The 23,013-nt window shown below is 37.5% G+C and overlaps 1 protein-coding gene and 1 non-coding gene across 3 annotated transcripts in view; one reads left to right on the forward strand and one right to left on the reverse strand.

Moving 5' to 3' along the window:
* Nucleotides 1-14,018: 14,018 nt before the first annotated feature.
* The window catches only part of AASS (aminoadipate-semialdehyde synthase), a 68,876-nt gene continuing 59,881 nt past the window's right edge, over nt 14,019-23,013 (reverse strand). For both annotated transcript variants that reach the window (XM_012512117.2, XM_003261256.3), the window contains exons 20-24: nt 19,029-19,124; nt 17,132-17,247; nt 16,397-16,485; nt 15,373-15,549; nt 14,019-14,147 (exon numbers count right to left, since the gene is read on the reverse strand). In XM_012512117.2, the coding sequence (XP_012367571.1) occupies nt 14,029-14,147; nt 15,373-15,549; nt 16,397-16,485; nt 17,132-17,247; nt 19,029-19,124 (597 nt within the window). In that variant the 3' untranslated portion in view covers nt 14,019-14,028. The remainder of the gene's footprint in view (nt 14,148-15,372; nt 15,550-16,396; nt 16,486-17,131; nt 17,248-19,028; nt 19,125-23,013) is intronic.
* LOC115838119 lies at nt 19,243-19,304 on the forward strand. The gene has a single exon (XR_004033164.1). It is a non-coding gene; the product is annotated as a U7 small nuclear RNA (small nuclear RNA).

Raw genomic sequence — 23,013 nt, forward strand, 5'->3', positions numbered from 1 at the left:
GAATTAGAGTGGTGGGTCCCAAACTGTGCATTGAGGTACAAAGGGAAATCACAAAACTTTCCATTTGTGAGGAAAACACAGCAACATGTGCAGACACTGCACAAACTTTTACTATTAAATTATTTGAACTTTACTACTTAATGAACAGAACAATTATGTATTTCTTTTGGCTTAGGGAGTGCTATGATCTGAATGTTTATGTTTCCCGACAATTTATCCCCTCACCCTCAAGGTGATAATATTAGGAAGTAAGACCTTTGGGAGGTGATTAGGTCATGAGGGCAGAGCTCTCATAAATAGATTAGTGTCCTTATAAAAGAAGCCTGAGCAAGACCCCTCACCCCTTTCGCTGTGTGAGATTACGATGAGAAGACAGCTGTCTATAAGAAAGCAAGCCCTCACCAGACATCGAATCTATGGGACCTTGATCTTGGAACTTCCCAGCCTCCAGAAGTGTGAGAAATAAATCTATGTTTGTTTATAAGCCACCACATTTATGGTATTTTGTTACAGCAGTCTGAATGGACCAAGACACAGAATTATGAAAATGTTACTGATGAATTAAGAGCATCATGTACCAAGAAATGTTGGGAACTTCCAGTTTAGAAACTAGCTGGGGGTTAGAAGTAGGCAGATTTGCTAGTCAGAGACTCCAGTATAAGCAAAGGTCAAGGAGGGGATTGGAAAAGGCATAGACAGACAAGCATTAGGAGGTAAAAAATATTCCAGAATGGAAAAAGAGAAGAGGTCCCATGTTGAGGCAAATCATCAAGATCCAAGAGCCATGTGGAACTGAAATGCAGGAAAATGGAATCATCAGTATCAGGCAGACTTTGATGCTTGCAGCGGTCCCCTGCCTCGGCTAGGAGTGTTTTATAATATTACCTACAAAGGAGCTCACTGATCCCTAAGAATGCTCGGCTCAGGGCCCAGAACAGGAAGCCAGAGAAGTTTTTTTTAAACCAGTGGCTCTCAAAATATGATTCCCAGATTTGTAGCATCGACAAAATCAGGGAACTTGTTAGAAATGGAAATCTCAGATTCCCATCTGTCAGAAACTCTGGGGGCTAGGGCCCAACAATCTAATGCATGCTAAAGTTTCAGAACCATTGCTCTATAGCAACAACACTTCAGGGAGCCTCCAGTTACCTCAAGCAATATCAAGAAATTGTCACCATGTCTTTAAAATCGAGCTAAAGTTATTTAGCTTTCCTTTTTATGGGAGCTTTTCTTTTAAAGCAATAGTCATGGGAGATATGAAATAGAAATAGGCACACACAAAAAGTCTCATAAATAGTGTGACAAATCCCCAAATGGTATAAGCACCACTCTACAAGGTACAAAAAGAATTAATGTACTTCTTATTTCTCCTCCCAGGGAGGAAGGACACAAGGTTAATTTTGAATTCCTTTGTTGCTTTTCTAACCTTATCTCCTTGCCCTCTTGTTTTACAGTTTTGTTTTATCACCACCCACAATGTCTAACCATGAGCTGATCTGAATCAGTAATACATGTCACCTCAATTATTTTGTCTATTTTTCCCTTAGCCTTTGTCCCAGGAACAAGCAGCCTTTGAGGAGATACAGAATTTTTTACCCTTTAAGGTCATTTATGTAGTAATGTGACTTACAGAGTCTTGTCCAACAGAAAATAATTATGCAGTAACATGTATATCATATCAATTATGCATTCTTACATAAATGTTAATAAATATATTCTGAAACAGATTAAAAAGAAAATTCCTGTCAGATACAGCAACATTTTCTCTTCCTTGATCCTTAACTCTGAGGCGATAATCAGTTATGAGACAAATGAAAATAAATGAAGCCAGGTAAGTCAGTTAGGTAAGTATCACTCGATTTTTCCATCAAACACCAAAATTTCATTCCTTGTGTTTAACACATTCACAGCTTTTTTCCATATATTGTTTTATTTTTATAATTGTGGTCTCATTGTGAATATGTTTTTATGCTTCTTTTTATAGTGATACAGGCATTTTTTATTACACATAATATATGGATAATATATAATATATAATATTATATAGCCTTTGCCAAGGCTATATAATATTTCATTCAGTATAGTAGTTTCAAAGAAGGGGACATTTGACACTGTCTGGCAATGTCTGGAGATACTTTTGATGATTACAACTGACCAGAGGGTGAGGGGTGCTACTGGCAACTACAGGGTAGAAGCCAGAGATGCCACCAAACATTCAGCAATGCGTAGGACAGTCCTCATGACAAAGAATCACCCAGAACACAATGTCAATAGTGCCAAGACAGAGAAACCCTGTTCTTATACTATGGCTCTTGTAATTATTTTCCTAATATTGGTTTTTGTTTGTTTGTTTGTTTGAGACAGAGTGTCACTGTGATGCCAGGCTGGAGTGCAGTTGCGCAATCTCGGCTCACTGCAACCTCCGCCTCCCAGGTTCATGCCATTCTCCTGCCTCAGCCTCCCAAGTAGCTGGACTACAGGCGCTGGCCACCACGCCTAGCTAATTTTTGTATTTTTAGTAGAGACGGGGTTTCACCATGTTGGCCAGGATGGTCTTGATCGCTTGACCTCGTGATTCGCCTGCCTCAACCTCCCAAAGTGCTGGGATTGCAGGCATGAGCCACAGCACCTAGCCCCTAATATTGGCTCTTCAGGCTCTTTCGAACCCTTCCTATTACAATACAATGATAAACATTTATTTGTGCAGAAAAGCTTTTCACCAGGTTTAGGATTATTCCTCAGGACCAATTGTTGTGTTATTTGGGGGAGCAGATAGTATGAACATTTTTACCTTACTACTCTTTCACTTTCCAAGAGTTAGGCTGTTGAGACCTCCATTGGCAGGGTATCAGAGTCCTATTGTTCCACTCATGGGTTCAGGTCTCTGCTCAAATATCATCTCCTCAGAGAAGCGTTCTCTGATCCGCCTGTCTGAAGTGCCATTCTCTCCTCTCAAGAAGGAGATTCAAAATATTTAGCAGTAACCATCAGAAGAGACTGAGTCATGCACACCAGCAGAATGTCAGCCTGTCTCTCCGCCACTCCCACCAGGCCCTCTTTGTCTCTTTATCATGCTTTATTTTTATCCATAACACTTCTTGTTTTCTGACATTATATTTGTTTGTTATTTTTCCCTTTCATTCGTATATAAGCCCCATGAGAAGAAGAGTCTTGATTCTTTTGTTAACCTCATATCCCCATAGGTAGAATGGTGCCTGGCACACTAACAGCAGTCACAGTATTTTAGGTGAATGAAAAAAAATGCATTGATTTTTACTGAAAATGAAAATACTCTCTTTAATAGTCCTTTCCTTGTAAACCTGACGCTGTATAGGCAATGTTACTTAACATAATAAATTTACTAGTTTTGGCAAAATATCTGTTCTTTTTTTCTTTGGTAACACCTTTGTAACTTACTCCAGTTGAAAAAGGAAGTTCTAATGCATCTCCAGTTTTAAATCATGAAGAGCAGTTTTGAAACCTCAAAAGTAGTATTAATCAAGAGCGCAATCCATCTCTGTAGCTACCTGCATGAGGACTACAGAGGCCATCATAGTTCCAATATGATACTTCTTGAGATACTATGACAGCAGCTTCTTCATATAAAATCAACGCAAACATTTAACAGATGCATGTTCTGCTCAAATGATACAGTGAAAATCTTACTGAATTTTAATGTTTGTTATCTGAAAGCCTCAAATCTCTTAGTACCTATTATGACAGGCTATTTCTCTAATACACAAAACTTGGAAACTATGATCTCTTTACTAGCAGATAAATTTTAAAATGTGATATTAGAATTGAATTCTGCTTACAAATAGTGCATCAGAAATATTAAGGATTTATTGAATTGAATTCTTTAGGGAAAATGGAAAATCTGCACATTTGTCAAGATAAACAAAACATGCTTTTTAATATTATAAACCATGATTGATTTGCTAATTACAACATATTCTGGTACATTAGAGATCTCTTCCTCATTAGTATGATATGGGTGTGTTAGGGTGGCATTAAATGTTAAGACATATAAATGTAAGACACTGCACCAGTTTTAAGAATCTAAACATCCTTGACATTAAATTGTACTTACCAATGTTTTTTTTTTTTTTAAGAAAAACATTTTTTAAAAAATAAGATTTGGAAGTGGGAGTAAGAAAAACTGTAGGTGTTAAATTGAAACTTCTTGTTACATACAAAAAATTATCATCAGTCCATCAGCTGTGACACATTCTAAGCAGGCCACAAGAAGCACAGACTGACCTTAGAGAACTGCTCCAAATATGCTAATTTGAAATATTTTACTTTTGCATGAGCTATTCCCAGTATCTCTCAGATTTCTATTATCTTGCTTCAATCCTAGGAGAGTTGCTTTAGTTCTGAATTATCCATACAAAGAAATGAACTGGTGAAAGTAATTGTTATCCTCATTGCTAAATTATTTAATAAAGGCTTGTAGTGAAAACTATCAGCATTAAAGTTCTTTATGAAAAATATTAAAATAGCAAAGTCTGTTATAACACCTTTACTTCAAGGAAGTAACTTAAGAGGCTTAGGAAGTTAAAACTGTATGTTTCCTGGGATTTTTAGAGAATGTTAAATGAAAAAAGTTCCACATTTTGTCTACATGGCATTCTAGTTTTATGTCCAAGGGGATACTTAAAAAGATTCAATAAAGCACCTAGAGAAGAAAACGAACTGTTAAAAAATTATTAAGGCCGTTGAGGAAATATTGACAAGGCCAGTGAGAAAGACTGACAATTAGGGTAATCGCTGTATATTCACAGCCACTCACCCTCTAGGGAACCTTTCTGCAGCAAATAATATTTTCCAAAAACAGCCGGACAGTATCTTCTGTCCTGTATGTGACTCTTTGAAACTCATCCCATTGAGAAGCAGGGTCTATGGTCCCTCCTCTTGGATCTATGGTGAAAGTGATGCTATGTGACTTCCAAGCCCAAGTCATAAAAGAATCAGCTTCTGCCTGATTCTCTTGGAATGTTCGCTCCTGGAGCAGCCCCACCATGCTGTGTCAAAGTTGCATAGCCATGGAAAGACCTACATCAAAGAAACCAAGGCCCTGGCCCATGGCTCCAGATGAGCTTCCAGGCAGAACCATTTTGTCAGCTATGTACGCAAGCTGTCATGAAATGGATTCTCCAACTTTGTATCAACACATCTCACGTGACACTACATGGACCAGAGACCAGCTGTTTGCACTGAGCCGTGCCCAAATTATAGGTTGATGAGCAAAATAAGTGACTACTGTTTTAAGACACTACATTTTGGGGTAGTGTGTTACACAGCAATAGTAACTACAACACTTCCTACACTTCAAAGCCTAAAATGCTAGCAACTGTATTTCCCAGACTGCTTCGCAGCTAGGGTCCTGGATGAAGTATGTTCCACCACATACAGGAGTCACAGGTCTGGAAGCACAATGTTATTTTACCATGCATTATAATGTAATATTAAATGGTTTATCATATATTTACTCATGCTTTCTGACTTGCTGGCTACCCTGTAAATGCCCTTACACAGATTTAGAAGACAGAAATTCACAGAAGCCCTCTTCTTGCCCTCTTGGACCCTGCTGGTAAGAAGATTATAAAGATATAATTTTTCTGCTACAGGGTTCTAGTACCTAATTTTGGAACCATGGCAGCAAGGGCAGTAGCTTCTGATTCTAGCTTCCCAATCCTGGGACCCTAGCTATGTGTATACACTCTTGATCTTCGTGCCTTGTATGAATTTTTCTTTAAAATACCTAGAGTGGTTTCTGCTCTCCCTGCTCCAAATTCAGCAAACTGGAGAATAATGGTCTAAATGATGCTATGACCATCCAATCATTTTTTTCAAGTATCTTTTCTTCTGACACTGCAGTAGCCTCAGAATATATATTTTTCTGGCCCTTTCCCCTTTCCCTGATTCATTCTCAACATTCAGTCTAATAAATCTTTCAGAAGCACAAAGCTGGTCCTATCAGCCCCCTGTATTGTCAACCATGCAGTGACCTAAACCTATGGTTACACAATGATGTTGATAGTCAGGGCTGGCTCAAACTCATACTGATGCTCTTTACCCACCCTCAAGTTTTGGGGAAATTTTCACATGAACTCCAAGAAGGAAGAAATGATAGAGAAGAATGTGTCTCTTTAGCATTACTATCCAATGTTCAAACATAACCTAAAGCTGCATTACATACAAGCCAAGCCTGTAACAACTTTCCCTTATCTCCACCTCCACCTTCAACACATCTTCGTACCATGGCTTTTAAAGGTGTCAATACTATTCTACAATATTTGTATATGCCAGAATTAAATAATTATACCATATATATGGCATAATTGTTTTTATATATAATTGTAATTATATATAGTTATACATACAATTGACATCTCTGTTCAGAAATTATATATAATTATATATATATAAAACAAGCAATTATGCTATATATGGTATAATTATATATGGTATAATTATGTACAATTAAAATTATATATATATAACAAATTTATACAGTATTATATATTTATGTATATATAATTTCTGCTATGTGCTAGGCACCATGCTAGGTATTGAGGATACTTAGGAGTCTAGTGGAATCTTAGTTTGGATTGCTATAGAAGCAGAACCTGTGACAAGAGTTTAATGCCTGTCAGGAGGAAAATGAGTCAGGGAAGGAAAGACAGTTGATAATGGATGTAGTATCAGTCAAGTTCCTCAAGTGGATAACTGGAATATAATCCCAGTGTAGAATTCTGGGAGCCAGTAGAAGATATCCACATCCAAATTATCCCATCCAAAAAACTAACGAGCTAGCCTATTGATATATCAGCTCCCATGGGTCATTGGTTGGCTGAAGAGAATGGAAGTGAGGAGGGTCACAATTCCTGGCATTTCTGGGCTGCTGTGATTATGAGCAAAGAGAGCTTTCACTGTCAAAGAAAGCCTTCAGGCAAAGAGAGGCTGACTGTTGGAAGTCCAAAAGTGTGCAGTGTGATGGTAAGGCCAAGATGTGAGTGCAACTGTGTGCTAGAAATAGTTTTGTCTATATGGTGTATGACTCAGCGAGGATTTATTTATTTATTTATTTATTGACCTTGGAGAGGGAAATCAAAGACTGCTTTTATTGATGCACAAATAGACCCACCCATGATTTGAAAGGGATGATAATATTAACATAATCATTATCATCAAAGCAAATTAAAATGCAAAGGTATCTGAAATGGCTTTACAGTTATATGATGCTTTAATAAATTAAGGAAACTGATTGCTCTGAGTGGCTTCTTTCAGTGGGGATTTATTGTTTTTCACCTTCACCTACCAGATGTCAGCAACACCCTGCCCTGAGTCTGTAATAATGAAAAATCTTCCACATATTTTCAAAAGTCTACAGTCAATGAAATCACAGAGTAATTTGTGTTATGAAAAAAATAGTATAAGGTCCTTTAGAAATACCTAACTCACACTTGCGAATCCTCAAGAAAGTAACTTCTAAGCTACAACCTAAAAAGAGGACTAGGAATTAACCAAGTAAAAGGTTAGGGGGAGATGAATATCTAAGGTAAAAAAAAACACAACCAGAAAAGGCTCAAAAACAAGAAAGGGCAAGCCTATTCAAGGAGGTGGAGGAAGTTCAGGAATTGGATAATATTTTGTAAGGAGGTGGGTGATGATGAGATGAGACTATAAAGATATACAGGGGTACATTTATGCTGAGCCCTGGAGGCTATAATAGGTCTGAACTTTATCCTGGGAGGAACGGGGAGACAGCTGAGAGTAAGAACATGACCATATTTGCAGTTTTGAAAGATATTAATGCGTCTACTGTGAGGAGAATGGTCATTAGGGGAGTAATTCTGGAGAGAGGGAGGCCAGGTGAAAGACTGTCACAACAATCCATGTAAAAATATAATAGCAGCCTGACGAAGACAAGTTGTATGTGGGTAGAAAGACTTGGAGCCAATATGTTTAATAGAGAAGAGAAAGTCCTGATTTTGGTGAATGTGGAAGTGAGAGAAAAGAGAGCATCAAGGATTATATAGAGAGCAACTAGGGTGATAGTGGTTGCCAGTTCCTGAAACGAGTAATCACGTAAAGGATTCATTTAGCAGACCTAGCTTGGCCCCATTGAGAAACACTGATTTATAGTATAAATTTTTAAATTTACATTGAGTTTAAGAAGTCTTGGAAATATCTGAACAAGGATGTCAAGTAGATAGTAGCACAGATAATCTGAAGCTCAGGTGAGAAAATTGGGATTGATTTAAGACATAGATGGCATCCAATGCCATGGGTAGGATACATGCACCCAGAAAGAACACAGAGAGAGAGAGAAAAAAAAAAAATGCCAGGGAAGAAATCCGAAAAACATCAATAATTACCATATGGACAGATAAATAAGAGGATGCAAAGCATCATCATCTTTATTAAGCATCTTACATGATGGACCATTTGCACAATTTTCACCAGATTCATAGTCCAGAACTAAATAGAACCACTGTGCCAGCCAAATATTTTCTAACATTGCAAAAGTATTAACAATCCACGCCCCTGGGAGTTGCTATTCTCTCATCTTTTCTGTTGGTCTTCCCCAGGTTTTACAGCACCTATTTCAGTTTCTTTCCCAGCTCCTATTTGACTTCTACCTCCTATTAATTATTTCTCTCAAGGAGAATAAATCTTTTATCAATAGTTTGCTATTAAGGCAAGCACGATTTTTTTCTTTGTCAAGGTTATGAGGTTTCTATGGGGGTTTGTTTTACCCTGTGCCAGCTTCACTGTGAATCAGGCTCAGATTATTGAAGTCAAGGGTCTGGTTAGTTGTGCCTGGCAACAGCCCAGAATCATCTCCAATATAACAAAGAGGAGCCCAATATCAATTCAGCTTCATGAGCTCTCAGGCTGGGAGTGGGATTCCCAGGGTTTATGAATTTGTTAGCTGGTGATGTAGCACACATTGTCAATTAACATGAAACTAGAAGGTACTAGAAACCTTCGATTTCACTACACTGACAACTTAAACTGGGAGGATGTAACCTCTTAATCTAAGAAGTTAGGACTGTGTTTTGTAATTCTTGCTAATTAATGAAAATTAAGAATGGGTATTAGGACTAAAACAAGATTGGAAAAAGGAAGTTATTAGATTAATTGTCAGTAACTAACAAGTATCACTCCAGAACAGCCAGCTTTTCTCACTGGATTCCTTCCAGTGGAATTCAGATCTGGCAGATGTAGTTCCACTGCAAACAATCAGCAAATGTAAGCCACTAACACTATACAAAACATAAAGGTAAGATTAACTACTTTGCACAGATGTGTAAATTATGCATTGCATCTAAGGGAGAACTAATCATATCACAGATGTTAAAGATTTCTGTATTCACTATGGCAATTTTCCATTAGAGGGTAGTAAAGTGTTTGACTCTAATAAATTGTATATTTAGGAACAATTTTTTGACGAGTAGAAGTGTCTTGAGAAGGAATGCCTTGTTCTAATTTTCAAAAAGACACCATATGGGCTAGTGGTGGCCCTAAGTCATCCATCCTAGAAGATGTTTTAAAAATCAGGGTGCTCCCAAATTGTTTCAAGTATTTTGAGTGTCTCCAAGTGATTATCAAATTTCAATGTTAAGTCTTATCACCTGAGGCAAGTCATTTAACTTTATGAGGCACATCTTCTCTTCTGTGGCTTGGCCAAATGATTGTTGTGGTCTTTTTCATCTCTTCAACCACTTTATGCAGCAGATAAATCTATGGCTTGTTTAAGCAGCATGGATCTTTGAGGAGTCTTCCAAAGGTATCCAAGAAATTGAAAAAATATATATATCAAAGTTAAGATCATATTAACTAAACATAAACTCCAGGCAAAAAGTGTATTGTAAAAGAGAGAAGAACAACCCACTTGTGTTTTTTAACATCTACTAAGTGGCAAGCATTTCTCTCTCATTATCTCATTAATTTTTATAATCATCCTGGGAGTTACTGTTATCCCCCTTTCATAAAGAAGAGCTAGTATGTTGTAGAACCATTCACATTGTGTAGTATGATCTACCGTCTCATTAACCTAGAACAAGAAAAATGGATAATACAAATATTGGTATTATCTAAAAAAGAACAAAAGAGGAAGATCTGAAAGATGTGAGCATTAAGTCTACCAGAATGGTTAGACCAAGGGTCCACAAACTGGCTCGAGGGTCACATCTGCCTATCACTTGTTCTTGCAAATAAGGTTTTATTGAAACACAGCCATGCCCATTCATTTATGTACTGTTTATGGCTGCTTTCATAATACATAGGCAGAAATAAACAGTTTTGATATCTTTGGTCAGCAAAGCCTAAAATGTTTATATCTGACTTTCACAGAAAAATAATTGTGGACTCCTGGTGAAGCTATATGTTGATATGCCTATAACCATAACCTGCTCATTCATTCCCAAATCCTACCACCACCACATTTATTATTCTTATTATTTTATACTTTAAGTTCTAGGGTACATGTGCACAATGTGCAGGTTTGTTACATATGTATACATGTGCCATGTTGGTGTGCTGCACCCATTAACTCGTCATTTACATTAGGTATATCTCCTAATGCTATCCCTCCCCCCTCCCCCCACCCCACTACAGTCCCCGGTGTGTGATGTTCCTCTTCCTGTGTCCAGGTGTTCTCATTGTTCAATTCCCACCTATGAGTGAGAACATGCGCACCACCACCTTTATTATTAAAGGTACTGCAGGAAAATTTGTTATTGAGGGATAATGTAGTGTTTAATTACATATAGCTGTATTCAAGCGTACTGACATTGCCTTTTCTATTACCACGTTTAACACTAACATTAAATCAGCTCTTCAAATCAAATCCCCTTTAATTCTCATTGTCATCATAAAGCACAAACCAGTTAACTACACTGAGAGCTCAACTGGATCCCAGTTCTTACACAAAGTGCTAGTTTCTCAGTTCCCAATTAATCTGGGCGCTGTTTTAGATAGTGAAATCAATATGACACGAGTTGTATTTCCTAATCAATTGGGTCGAACTGAATGTCATGGTAAGAAAAATTCCACAACAAAATGTTTTTACTTATTAATAGATTATTGATCTCCATATATTATCTGTGACAGGTGGGACCAGGCCTTAATCAATTTCGATTGTTTTCAAATAGCAGGAGATGTTTTCTCAACTGTCATATACCTCACATGTAGTACCTGCTTCTTTCAAGGGCAGAATTAGTTTCACGTACCAGGATATGAGCACAATTTGTGAAGGTTAAACAGGTGCTTACTTTGTATCTCTAAAGGCAAGAGATTTTTCCCCCAAGAAGCAAATAAACAAATTGTATTTGTAATTTAATTTTTTATAACAACTTGAGATAAAATCTACATGCCACATAGTTCATTCAAAGCATACAATTCAGTGGTTTTTAGTATATTCAGAGTTGTGCCACCATTACCACAATCAACTTTACAACGTTTACATGACCCCAAAAAAGAAATCCCATACTAATTAGCAGTCACCCCTTTGTCCTCCCCAACCCCTCAGCCTAAGCAACCACTAATCTGCCTTCTCTCTATATATATTTGCCTGTTCTGGACATTTCATATAAATGAAATCATATAATATGTGGCCTTTCATGTCTGGCATTCTTCACTTGGTATGTTTCCAAGGTTTTTCCATGTTGTGGTGCATATCAGTAATTCATCTCTTTTTTTATTGCTGAATAATATTCCTTGTATAGATACGCCACGTTTTGTTTATTCACTTGTTAGCTGATAGAAATTAGGGCTGTTTCAATTTTGGGCTATTATAAATAATGCTGCAAAGAACATCTGTGCACAAGTTTTTGTGTAGACATTTGTTTTTGTATCTCGTGGGTATCCACCAACAGTGCATGAGGGTTCCAATTTCTCTGCATCCTCACCAACACTTGATATTATCACTTTGATTATATATCTATTCCAGTGAGTGTAAAGTGATATCTCATTGTAGATCTCATTTGCATTTCCCTGATGGCTAATGATGTTGAGAACTTTTTCGTGTGCTTATTGGCCTTTTGTGTATCTTCTTTGGAGAACTGTTAATTCAGATCTCTTGTTGATTTTTAAAAATTGAATTATATGCCTTTTAATTATTGTTGTAACAGTTCTTTATATATTCTAAATACAAATTCCTCCCTTAACTAATACATGATTTAAAAAAATATCTCATTCTGTGGGTTGTATTTTTGCTTTCTTGATATTGTCCTTGGAAACACAAATGGTTTTAATTTTAATTTACCTATTTTCTTCTTTTGTTGCTTGTTTTTAGGGTCATTTATTTAAGAAATCATTGCCTAATTCAAAGTCAGAAAGATTTATGCCATGTTTTCTTCGAAGATACTTATAGTATTAGCTCTTATATTTAGATCTTAGGTCCACTTTGAGTTAATTTTTATATGTGATATGAGGTAGGAGTCCAATTTCATTATTTTGCATGTGGATATCCGTGTTTCCAAGCACCATTTAATGAAAAAGACTATTTTGCCCCCATTGAGTTGTCTTAGCACCATTTTCAAAAGTCAGTTGACCATAAATGTGATCAATATTTCTGGACCCTCAGTTATATTAGTATTTTACTCTTTCTGATACTGTCAATTTTTTTTTTTTTTTGAGTCAGGGTCTAATTCTGTCATCCAGGCTGGATTGCAGTGACCCAGTTATAGCTCATTGCAGCTTCGAACTTTGGGGCTCAAGCCATCCTTACACCTCAGCCTCTGAGTAGCTGAGACCACAGATGTGTGTCATCACATCCAGCTGTTTTTTGTTTGCTTGTTGTTTTTTGTTTGTTGGTTGGTTTGTTTGTTTTTGTAGAGATGGGATCTCACTGTTTCCCAGGCTGGTCTCCTGGCCTCTAGCAGTCTTTCTGCCTCAGACTCCCAAAGTGTTGGGATTACAGGCATGAGCCACCAAGCTTGACCATTGTTGAAAATTAAATTGTTTTCCTAATATCATTTTTGATTTATTCATTGATGCTATATTGAAAGATAACCAATTTCTGCATATTTAATCCTGTATCCTGTAACTTTGCTGAATTTATTTATTAGTAGATCATGTCTTTGGATTTTCTATACTTTTCCTTTGGATTACTATGCACAAAACCACCATATCGTCTCCCATCTCTATTTAGTTATGCTTCTTCCTTTCCAATCTAGATGACTTTTATTTTATTTTCTTGTCTAATTGCCGTGTCTTGACTGTCCAGTACAAGTTGAATAGAAATGGCCAAAGCAGACATCCTTGTCTTGTTTCTGATCTCAGGGGGAAATAATCCAGTCTTTCACCATTAAGCATGATGCTAACCGTGGGTTCTTCATAGATGCCCTTTATCAGGTTGAGGAAGTTTCCTTCTATTTGTAGTTTATTGAGGGTTTTTTTATTTTTTATTTTTTATTGTGAAAGGGTGTTGAATTTTGTTAAATACTTTTCCTGTACCTAATGAAGTGATCTTGTAAATTGTAATTTAATCTTATCTATTCTCATTTCCAAACACTCAAGAGAAAACTATAAGGAACTACATTTACAAAATAAATCATAACTTTACAAAAAGGGCATAAAATAGCATTTTGGCAAAAACTTACAGATAGGTAATCTAAAGGTATCTAACTGTATCAATTTTAAAAATATAAAAATATAGCTTTATGAGGAAATTTTTTCTGACTAAAAAAGTAAAACTTCATCTGCTGGTTATGAGACAATATGTTCTTTGAGAAAAAAGTGGCACAATAAATTAACAAATAGCACAATCATCACTTTCACATACATATTTATAAAATACAGGGTAGAATTATTAAAGTTCTCTGTTAGTGGCTGGCATCTCCTGTTCCAAACATTTCCATATTAAAATAAAGATGTACAGTTCAAAAAGTACATTGTGTTAACCAAAACATATTATGCTTTATACTTTAAAACAGCACATTAGCAAACCCATTTATCACACACATGTTCAGAAGTGTATTGCCTGGGAAGAAAAAAACAAAATATAATTCCCAATTATGGTTTAATTGTACTCTGTGTAGTATATATAATGCCTTCTGCTTTAATTCGCTCCAATATTGGTCCATAGATCTCCTTTGAAAAGGGCCCCATTAGGCCTTTGGCTCCAATTTCACCTGGAAGAAAATAAATGTGTAATTACCATTTTAAAGGTTGTGTCAGAGGTTAATTTCCCGATCAAGAGTCTCCACAAAGAAGCAAACTCAGAGTCAATGAATTCTTGGAGGCCTAGGCATTTTTTAAGTAGCTGCTTAAAAATGTCCCTTAGTAAATTATTACTTAGTCAACACTTTGTAAGGAAAAGGAGTTGATTTTAGATTGAAAGCACAGCCGGACCTAGGGATATTGTCAGAACTTGTACACTTAACTGCATTAATTACTGCCAGGACAATCAGAGAATAAAGTAAAGTAAGAAGTAAAGTAAATCTGACTGGTCGGCTTAACTTGCTAATGTCATTTTTTTAAAAAGGCAAGACACCAACAGAGTGAGTTGTAACAAGTTTGATTATATGGGCACAGGCACCTGTTAGTATGACTGAAACATAGAACCTGGGCACTCTCACTAGAGGCCACAATGACCCCAACTTTTGTCACTTACTTCTTCATTGATTCCTCAATAATTAAGTTGGTCATTTAATTTGACATTAGCTGATATGCTACTATACATTTTTTTTTCATTATTTCACATTTATATGCTTTGATATTTTCTACTCCCCTCATTCTTTCTTGAGGGCCAAACAGAGGCAATGATTACTGAATGTCTACGTGATCTTCTAGGGAGAGTGGAGGATTGAAATTTGTATTCATTTAGTCTAAAATATTTATTGAGTACTAATAATACGCTGAGATATGAAGATTAATAAAACTTAACCTATATTCTGGAGAATCTGGAGTGAATATCTTTTTCTATTTTAGAGTTATCACTCCCAACACTGCAAAAACCAAAGAAAGGAAGGAAATTACCATTCCCTGGTGACCCTTCTATGTGGTAGCAGCTTTATGTATTATATCAGTTAGTGTTACAACAACTCTGTGAAATAGGGATGGCAATACCCACTTTAAATATGAGAAAACTCTTGCTCAGAGGTGCTGAGTAACTTGCAGCCCGTCACTCAGCCACCTTGTAATTGAGCTGGAGCAGAAATCAGGTCTATCTCCAAAGCCCATATGCTTTACTCACCAAAAGGGGACCTCCCAGGCAGTCTGCGCTTGGATCTTCTAAGATGGTTCACTTTTAGCAAATGCCTGTGTTATGCTCAAGAGCAATTACTTGACATCCAGGCACCAAATGGCTTGGAGGTGATATGGAAACAGTCTTACGCCTCACATGAACACACTTACCATCAAGCAACATTTTGGCTGCCATGGCAGTGGGTAACCCCACGGTTTTAGCCATGGCTGAAAAGCCATTGATGTCCCCATAAGCCACAAGATCAATCGTTTTGTGTTCTAAATGTCCAGAAGGATGTCTGATTCCAAAGCTGTCTCTCATCACAATCATATCTTTTTCTTCAGGACCTTAAAACAAATAAAGATAAGTAAAAATGCCACCATCAATACGACTCAAATATTGTCTGTCATCTCCTCCTCCTGCCCTTCTGGTCTTAAAAGTTTTCCCTCCTTTTATATATGATCACTAGACAATTATTTACACAGCTTTTTAGCCCAAAGTCAAAGTGAAAACCTCAAGGAAATTAGAACTGTGATCTCATTCCTTTATCCGGGTTCATGTCACCATATCCTGTTTACAGATACAAAGGCACTGCTGTACAGGCCTTTTAGTACGCTCCAAAAATGCTTCTTTGGCATTTGCCTAATGCATTAAAAAAAAAAAAAGTAATGTCGGGCGCGGTGGCTCATGCCTGTAATCCCAGCACTTTGGGAGGCTGAGGTGGCGAATCACGAGGTCAGGAGATGAAGACCATCCTGACCAACATGGTGAAACCTTGTCTCTACTAAAAATTCAAAAATTAGCTGGGCATGGTGGCGGGCGCCTGTAGTCCCAGCTACTTGGGAGGCTGAGGCAGGAGAATCTCTTGAACCTGCGAGGCAGAGGTGCAGTGAGCCGAGATCGCGCCATTGCACTCCAGGCTGGTGACAGCACGAGACACCATCTCAAAAAATAAATAAGTAAATAAATAAATAAATAGTAAAACTATTTTTTCCTTTCCCATAATAACTAAGTTTAATTTTACCTAATAATTCTCAAATTCCTACCCCTGGAAAAATAGTCCAATTGCCCTTTTCATCATATCACATCTTCCCATTCCTGCTGCTTAGTGCCAACCCTCCAATACGATTATCTGCACTGACTCTATCTTATGATTCTTCTTCAGGTATATTTAGCTAATACTTCATGGCCTACCATAGGAAAGCTTCATGACCAAATGCTTGGAGAGGGCATCCAGAATGGACTCTGCCTGAGGGACTTGTTCATCCCCAAGTAAGCCCAACCTGAAAAGCACAGGAGATGGCTGCATTAGTTCAAGTCCTATACATGTTCTCATTTGGGAAGCAAAAGGGAGCTCCTTGAATTTAATCTTGAAGGGGCAGAATTACAAGATGGTAACTCAAGTTGTAGGATTCTCCTAAAGTGTAAAATAACAATAACAATAGCAATGTTTTAACCTTCAGAATCATCTCCAGACTCACCCAGGCACTGCTCCCTGGAGCAGGGCAGAGATGATGGATTGTAATCCCATGTGCTTACAAAGCTCTTTATGAGATTAATTTATAGGTTAGTTCTCCAACATTAAGTATACCAGCAGGATGCCACAGCAGTCACATGAAAGAATGTTTTAATGTAATATTCTCTGACTACTCAGAATCTCCTACAGGAAAGCAAAAATACCCCACTATGCTTAGGAACTGAGTGGTAAAGTGTTTCCAGATAAGTATTTCTCAAATTCTAATTGCCATTGAGCTCTTCTGTTTATCTACTCTTTATGCCCACATGAACATGGCACATGGTAATCTCTCTACCCAAATTAGAGCAACAAATTAATCAAAGACAAATGTAAAATATTTAACTTTTTTTGAGTAGAAATTAGCAATCATTGATCCAGTATATTTTGCTCTAAGTTGAGTGGTGGGTGCCTACCATTCAGCAGCCTCCAACTGGGTATTGTCTCCTCCTAGTTTCTTAAGAACAGCTTCCTTCAACACATCGTGCTCAGAGGAGGGTGAAATCCCAACTAGGTCACAGAGGAGTTGCTTCTGGTTAGAAAAATAAAGACAATATTTCTAAGTCCCTAACAATTTTTTTTTAATTAACTGAAAAATTATCCTACTAAAACACTGAACTTCAAATACACCTCAAATTTTAAAATTAAAAATAATTGGAAATAGCAAATTGTAACACATACACATACATACACACATCTGCATACCTACACATCAATAAATAGCTGCTATTCCAAAATGATATTTCACCAATAAAAATGGGTTCTAAGATCAACTCAATACAAAACAGATGGTGCAGTTCTTACCAGCACGTTCCCTGTCTTTGTATACCCTCTCTATCACTATGTTTTTACCCATTCTCCCCCTACCCTCCAGCAGTCCATTTTGACCAGGATAAAGTGGAAAAGGCTTACTGCAGTGGTTGCCAGTAGCAACCCAGGTTCTTTTGTAGGTTCAAGAGATGAGAAAGTCCTTGCAGGTAATAAAATCTCAAAGGAAGAACACTTAAACAGTAGCAATAGTTTTTTCTACTTTCAAAACAAGACTTTTTCTAGGCTCCCAAAGGAAATGCTATGCTCTAGATTAGGAGTCAACAAACTGGTTCACAGACCAAATTTGGCTCACTGTCTGTTTTATTAAATAAAAGTTATAATGAAACACAGTCATGCTCATTGGTTTATGTATCGTCTATGGGAGAACTGAGTGGTATTGACAGAGACCGTATGGCCCATAAAGTCTAAAACCTTTATAATCTGGTCCTTTACAAAAAAGACCATCCCTAAGAATGTCTGCACCAACCTTCCCAAGCCAGCTGCCTCAACCCCAGGTTCTCTCTGCAGATATTTATTCACTCCTATCCAACAAGTAAATTTATGAAAGGTAAAACTTAAGATTGGAAAGGTTCACAAATGCACACAAAAAAAATGAATGTAAAAGCAACTGGCTAACACAAAGAAATGATGAATGCTTGAGGTGGTAGATACCCCATTTACCCAGATGGGGTTATTACACATTGCATGCCTATTTCAAAATATATCACGTCCTCCATAAATATGTACACCTACTATGCACCCATAAAGAATTTTAAAATAATTTCTTTTAAGAAACTAGCTAGCAACTTTTTTTTTGAGACTTAATGGAATTAGCAACATTGGTCCTTTTCTCCTTGTGATACACTTCTGGCATTTCTATTGGAATACAGGCACACTAGTTTAAGTTGAACAACCAGCTGGTAATGAGTTAATTTTGAGCAGTCAGTAGAAGCTCTACTTCACATTCAGTTCTAAGCCTCCAAAGTTCATTCCAACTCTGAGGCCTTAAGATTTTGGTACAACAACAGATAGATGCATAAGCTCAGTATAACTGAAAATCAAATCACTCATGGTTATAAGTAACCAAATGAGAGTACTGACAAGATTTGGAGGTTGGGAATCCAGTTCTGTAATACACTAGTAACTCTCCTGGATTCTCACTTTCAGGAAGCCCAAGTGACTCCCATCACTGGGTCACCACTTAGACAACTGGAAGAGCTCAGAGCTTAATGCAGAGAGCAAATACACCTCTTATCACAGCTCAAGGAGCAGTCAAATGGTATAAGTTGCTGCAGGAAACAGGCCTGATATGTGTCAGCCCCACACCCTCTCCATTCTTCCACAACAGTGAAGGGAAAGGGGGCTTTGGAGTTAGGATTTATCTTCCTGCTCATAAGCTAAAAAATGGGTTATTTTGCTGATCCAAAGCAGAGTTCACTCCCGACCATTTCAGAAGGTATTCCTGAAGAGGAGCAGCTAGAATGTAATTCCGGAGTCACTCACCCAGGTGAGAGGGTTGGCCTCAGGTCTAAAGGCAGGAAGTGCTTCTCTGTTTATAAGACCTAATTTTACAAATCCATTCAAAGCTTTCATGTATCCCTGAAACAAGAATTAATAAGCAGTATACAAAATTTTTCTCTTCCAATGAAAAAATACAAAATATTTTTGAAAAGAGGGATCTATCTTTGTAACTAATTTAGAAAATTGTTTACATTGATGGTACTACAGCTCTTTTAGAATTTGCCTAGCAGGTTTTCCCGTCTTTACTAGAAACCCCTCCCCACAGCCCACCAAAAAAGTATTGAGGATATAGATACAACCAATTTCAAGCTCAAACTGAGATCAATAGTGTCATAACAATTCTACTGGTTTACATAAAAGACTTTGCAAAACTTAGGTCTTCTGTTTCTGGGTAACATGTGAATGGAATTTTCTGGCAGCATAAGGGCAAATTTTCGTATGTGTTATATGCTGTCAGCTCAGCAGAATATTATTTACTAGAACAGTCAGTTGAGCTCTTTCTTATAATGGAAGGAGGAACTTGTAAGAATATCCTCCTCAAAAGCAGATAATCCAATCTACTGATTAGAGCCACTACCCCCAAGATATATGGAGAGCAGAAAAAGAGGTAGGAATCAGAGAGATTTTTCTAAGATATGATAATATCACCACTCTGATAAAAATTCCTCATATGTCCTTCATTGTCTACAAAGCAAACCTGAGGTCCTTGGTATATTATATAAAACCCATCACAATATGCTCATCTAGCCTAACTCACAGATCTCCACTTTCACTATTCCCCAAATGTGCTGTGTTCTTCCAGAAACCAGGGCCTCTGTACATGCTGCTCCTGTAACTGGAATGTTTTGGCCACACTTCTTCATTTATGAAATGTTTTCTCCTCCCTTCAGACCCAGTTTAGCACCGCTTGTGAGTCCCCTAGGTGAGTGGGCACTCCCTTCTTAGAGCATTTTGTATATACCTTTATCATGGCAATTAACACAGCTCGTAATTAATTGTCTATTCAGCTGCTGTACTGTAGGTATTGAAAGCAGGGAAATTATACCTTTATATTATATTATGTTATATAATATTTTATTTGTGTGCATATTCTTCATCCCAATGCCCACTTCAGGACAGATAAGTCAAGCAAATAATACCTAGTCCATGGTGAGCAAAAATGCATCACCACTGATGACTAAACTGTAGTAGAGTATTATATTAATAGGTGCTAGGTTAGAGGAAAACATAGCTGTGAGAGCACAAAAGAAGGGGAACTCACATAGATGGGGCTGGGTGGTTCAAGGGGAAGGAGTTAGGGAGGATACCATAGGAAGGTATTCAACATTATTCAACATTCCAATCCATTATTCAGCATTCCAATCCCTAAAAGAGAACAAATGCCTGGATAAATAGATTCTGAATAATTGATGAAGTAAAGAAAGACCACAATGGTCTTTATTCCCCAGTGTGCAAATGGGAAGCAGGGTGAGAGGGCTAAGATAAAAAATTTGTCTTATCTGTAATTACTGCTCAAGCAGAGAGAGAGAGAAGAAAAGAGAGAGAGGGAAATAATTCTAGGGAGCAACAGAGGTTTTAAAATATAAAATAGTTCCTGTAACCATCAGATATTTCACTACTGAATGTCTGGCGAACTAGCAATTTTCCCATTTCTAAAGGTTATATTGTTCAAACTGTTCAAAGGTTACTAAAAAAAGAATTCTCATTTGCTCTAATTCAAATGCAAATATACTTCAAAGAGGAGAAACAGAAAAGTAATATCACTAGCTTGTTTAGCTCGCTTCTGGGACGTGATAGGTGCTAGAGATCCCTTTATCCAACATCTAAAATACTGATTTCTGAGCTATTTATTAATCTCAGAAATACATTTTTATGCTGACCCCTAGAAATGAATTTATTTTACGTATTCATTCATCAATAAGCATTTAGCAAACTGCTGCCGTATGTCAGACTTGTGCTAGGGACTGAGGCCACAGAGATGAAAAAATTGCAGTCTCATCCATGTAGAAACTGCAGTCAACAGAAGGGTCAGATAACTCAAGCAAATAATGCCCAGTCCATGGTAAGCAAAAATGCATCACCACTGATGACTGAATTGTAGTAGAGTATTATATTAATAGGTGCTGGGTTAGAGGAAAACATAGCTGTGGGAACACAAAAGAAGATACCCATCACATAGATGGGTGTGGGTGGTTCAAGGGGAAGGAGTTAGGGAGGATACCACAGGAAGGTGCTATTAAACTGCGTCTAGGACAAGCAGGTGATAGGCAGGCAGAGAAGGAGAGTAGTCGAGGCCTCTCTGTCATATTTGAATGATGGTATCTCATCTCCAATACTGGAAAGAATGTTAGGGTTACCAATGGGTTGCTGGCATTGCCCAGGATGGTGGCCCTCATGATTATGAAAACTGTGACATCTTCCATCCTCAGGGAATCTGTGGGGATGTCTCCCACTCGCACACCTTGTTGAGACCTTTATTCAATGTTTAAATCTATTAAAATCCTTCATTCCTGGATCTTATGTTTGTCAAAAGACTATACTGAAAGCTATATATCCTAACTGCTGGCCAAAAAAAAAAGTTACTATTCATATTCTTTGAACAAATTGAAGAAAATAGATCAAGAAATCTGCCAGACCTGGGGATAGTATGCATGAGTTCAGACTAGAATTTCTACTGTGCCTAAAGGCTGGTAGAAGAGTCACAGCTCCTAGATCTCAGTAGGACATTATCACTGATGTCTCATTTGATTCCTGGGCAATGAAAAAATCATATTCATGGAGTACAAGCACCTGCTCTCTAGGAGCTTACAATCTCTTTTGGAAGATAAGAAAAATATACATAAAATTATAACTTAAAATGCTGAGAAGTAAGTGCTAAGTGCCCATAAATGTAACAGAAGCTCTCAAGAGTAAGAAATATAGTGGTTGTTTTCTTTTTAAGAACAGATAGGCAGGTGAACCTGGATGACATTATGCTAAGTGGAATAAGTGAGACACAAAAAGTAAAATATTGCATGATCTCACTCACATGCAGAATTTTTTTAAGAAAGTAAAACATGCAGAGATAGAGAATAAAACCATTGTTACCAGGGGCAGGGTTGCAGAGAAGAAAAGAACAAGGCTCCAAGGAGGATGATACAAATACCTGGAGGAGAAGTTCCAGGCAAAAGGAACAGCCAGCAAAAAAAGATAAGAGAGCAACAGAAAAGCAGGCACAAGATTGAAGGGTCATCACTGACAGGTCCATGTGCCTTACATCTTCCAGATAAAAAGATAGAGAATACTAGATAACACACATGAGACAAATCCCCTCCCTGGCCTTGGCCAGGAAATCTCACAAGACAGACAGATTTGCAATCAGGTCTCTGATCCTGAGAGATGCATGTATTTTAGGTATGCTGATTACATTAGGTTGAGTTTAGTGCCCTGTCACCAAATTCAAGGGCATCCAGAGCCTCAGAATATGGCCTCACTTGAATGTTTGCAGATAGAATTAACTAAGGACCTCAATATGAAATCAACCTGGATTTAGGGTGAACCCTAAGTCCAATGACTAGTGCCCTAATAAGAAGAGGAGGCAACACAGTGAGACACACAGAAGAAGGTGATACGAAACTGAGGCACAAATTGGATGGATGTGTCTCAAAGTCAAGCCTCCAAAAGGCACCAACCCTACTCACACACATCTTGATTTCAGACTTCTGGACTCCTGAATGGTGAGAGAATAAACCCCTATTGTTTCAAGCTACCCAATTTGTGATATTATGCTAGAAAACTATTACACCAGTTGTCTTGATTTGGTCACACTTGTAAATGCTTTTTTTGTGATCAATAAACGTGTAGTGGACATTTGCATTTATGCTCCTAGAATGTACTCCCCATTTTGTGGTTTAAAAACATTTTGGATTTGCTCTGGGGAAGCCCCTTTCATCCCGTCCATTTCCTCCAGCCCCAGTCCATGTTTTTT

This window comes from Nomascus leucogenys, chromosome 13 (genome assembly GCF_006542625.1).
Source record: "Nomascus leucogenys isolate Asia chromosome 13, Asia_NLE_v1, whole genome shotgun sequence".
NCBI classification, from domain to species: Eukaryota; Metazoa; Chordata; class Mammalia; order Primates; family Hylobatidae; genus Nomascus; species Nomascus leucogenys.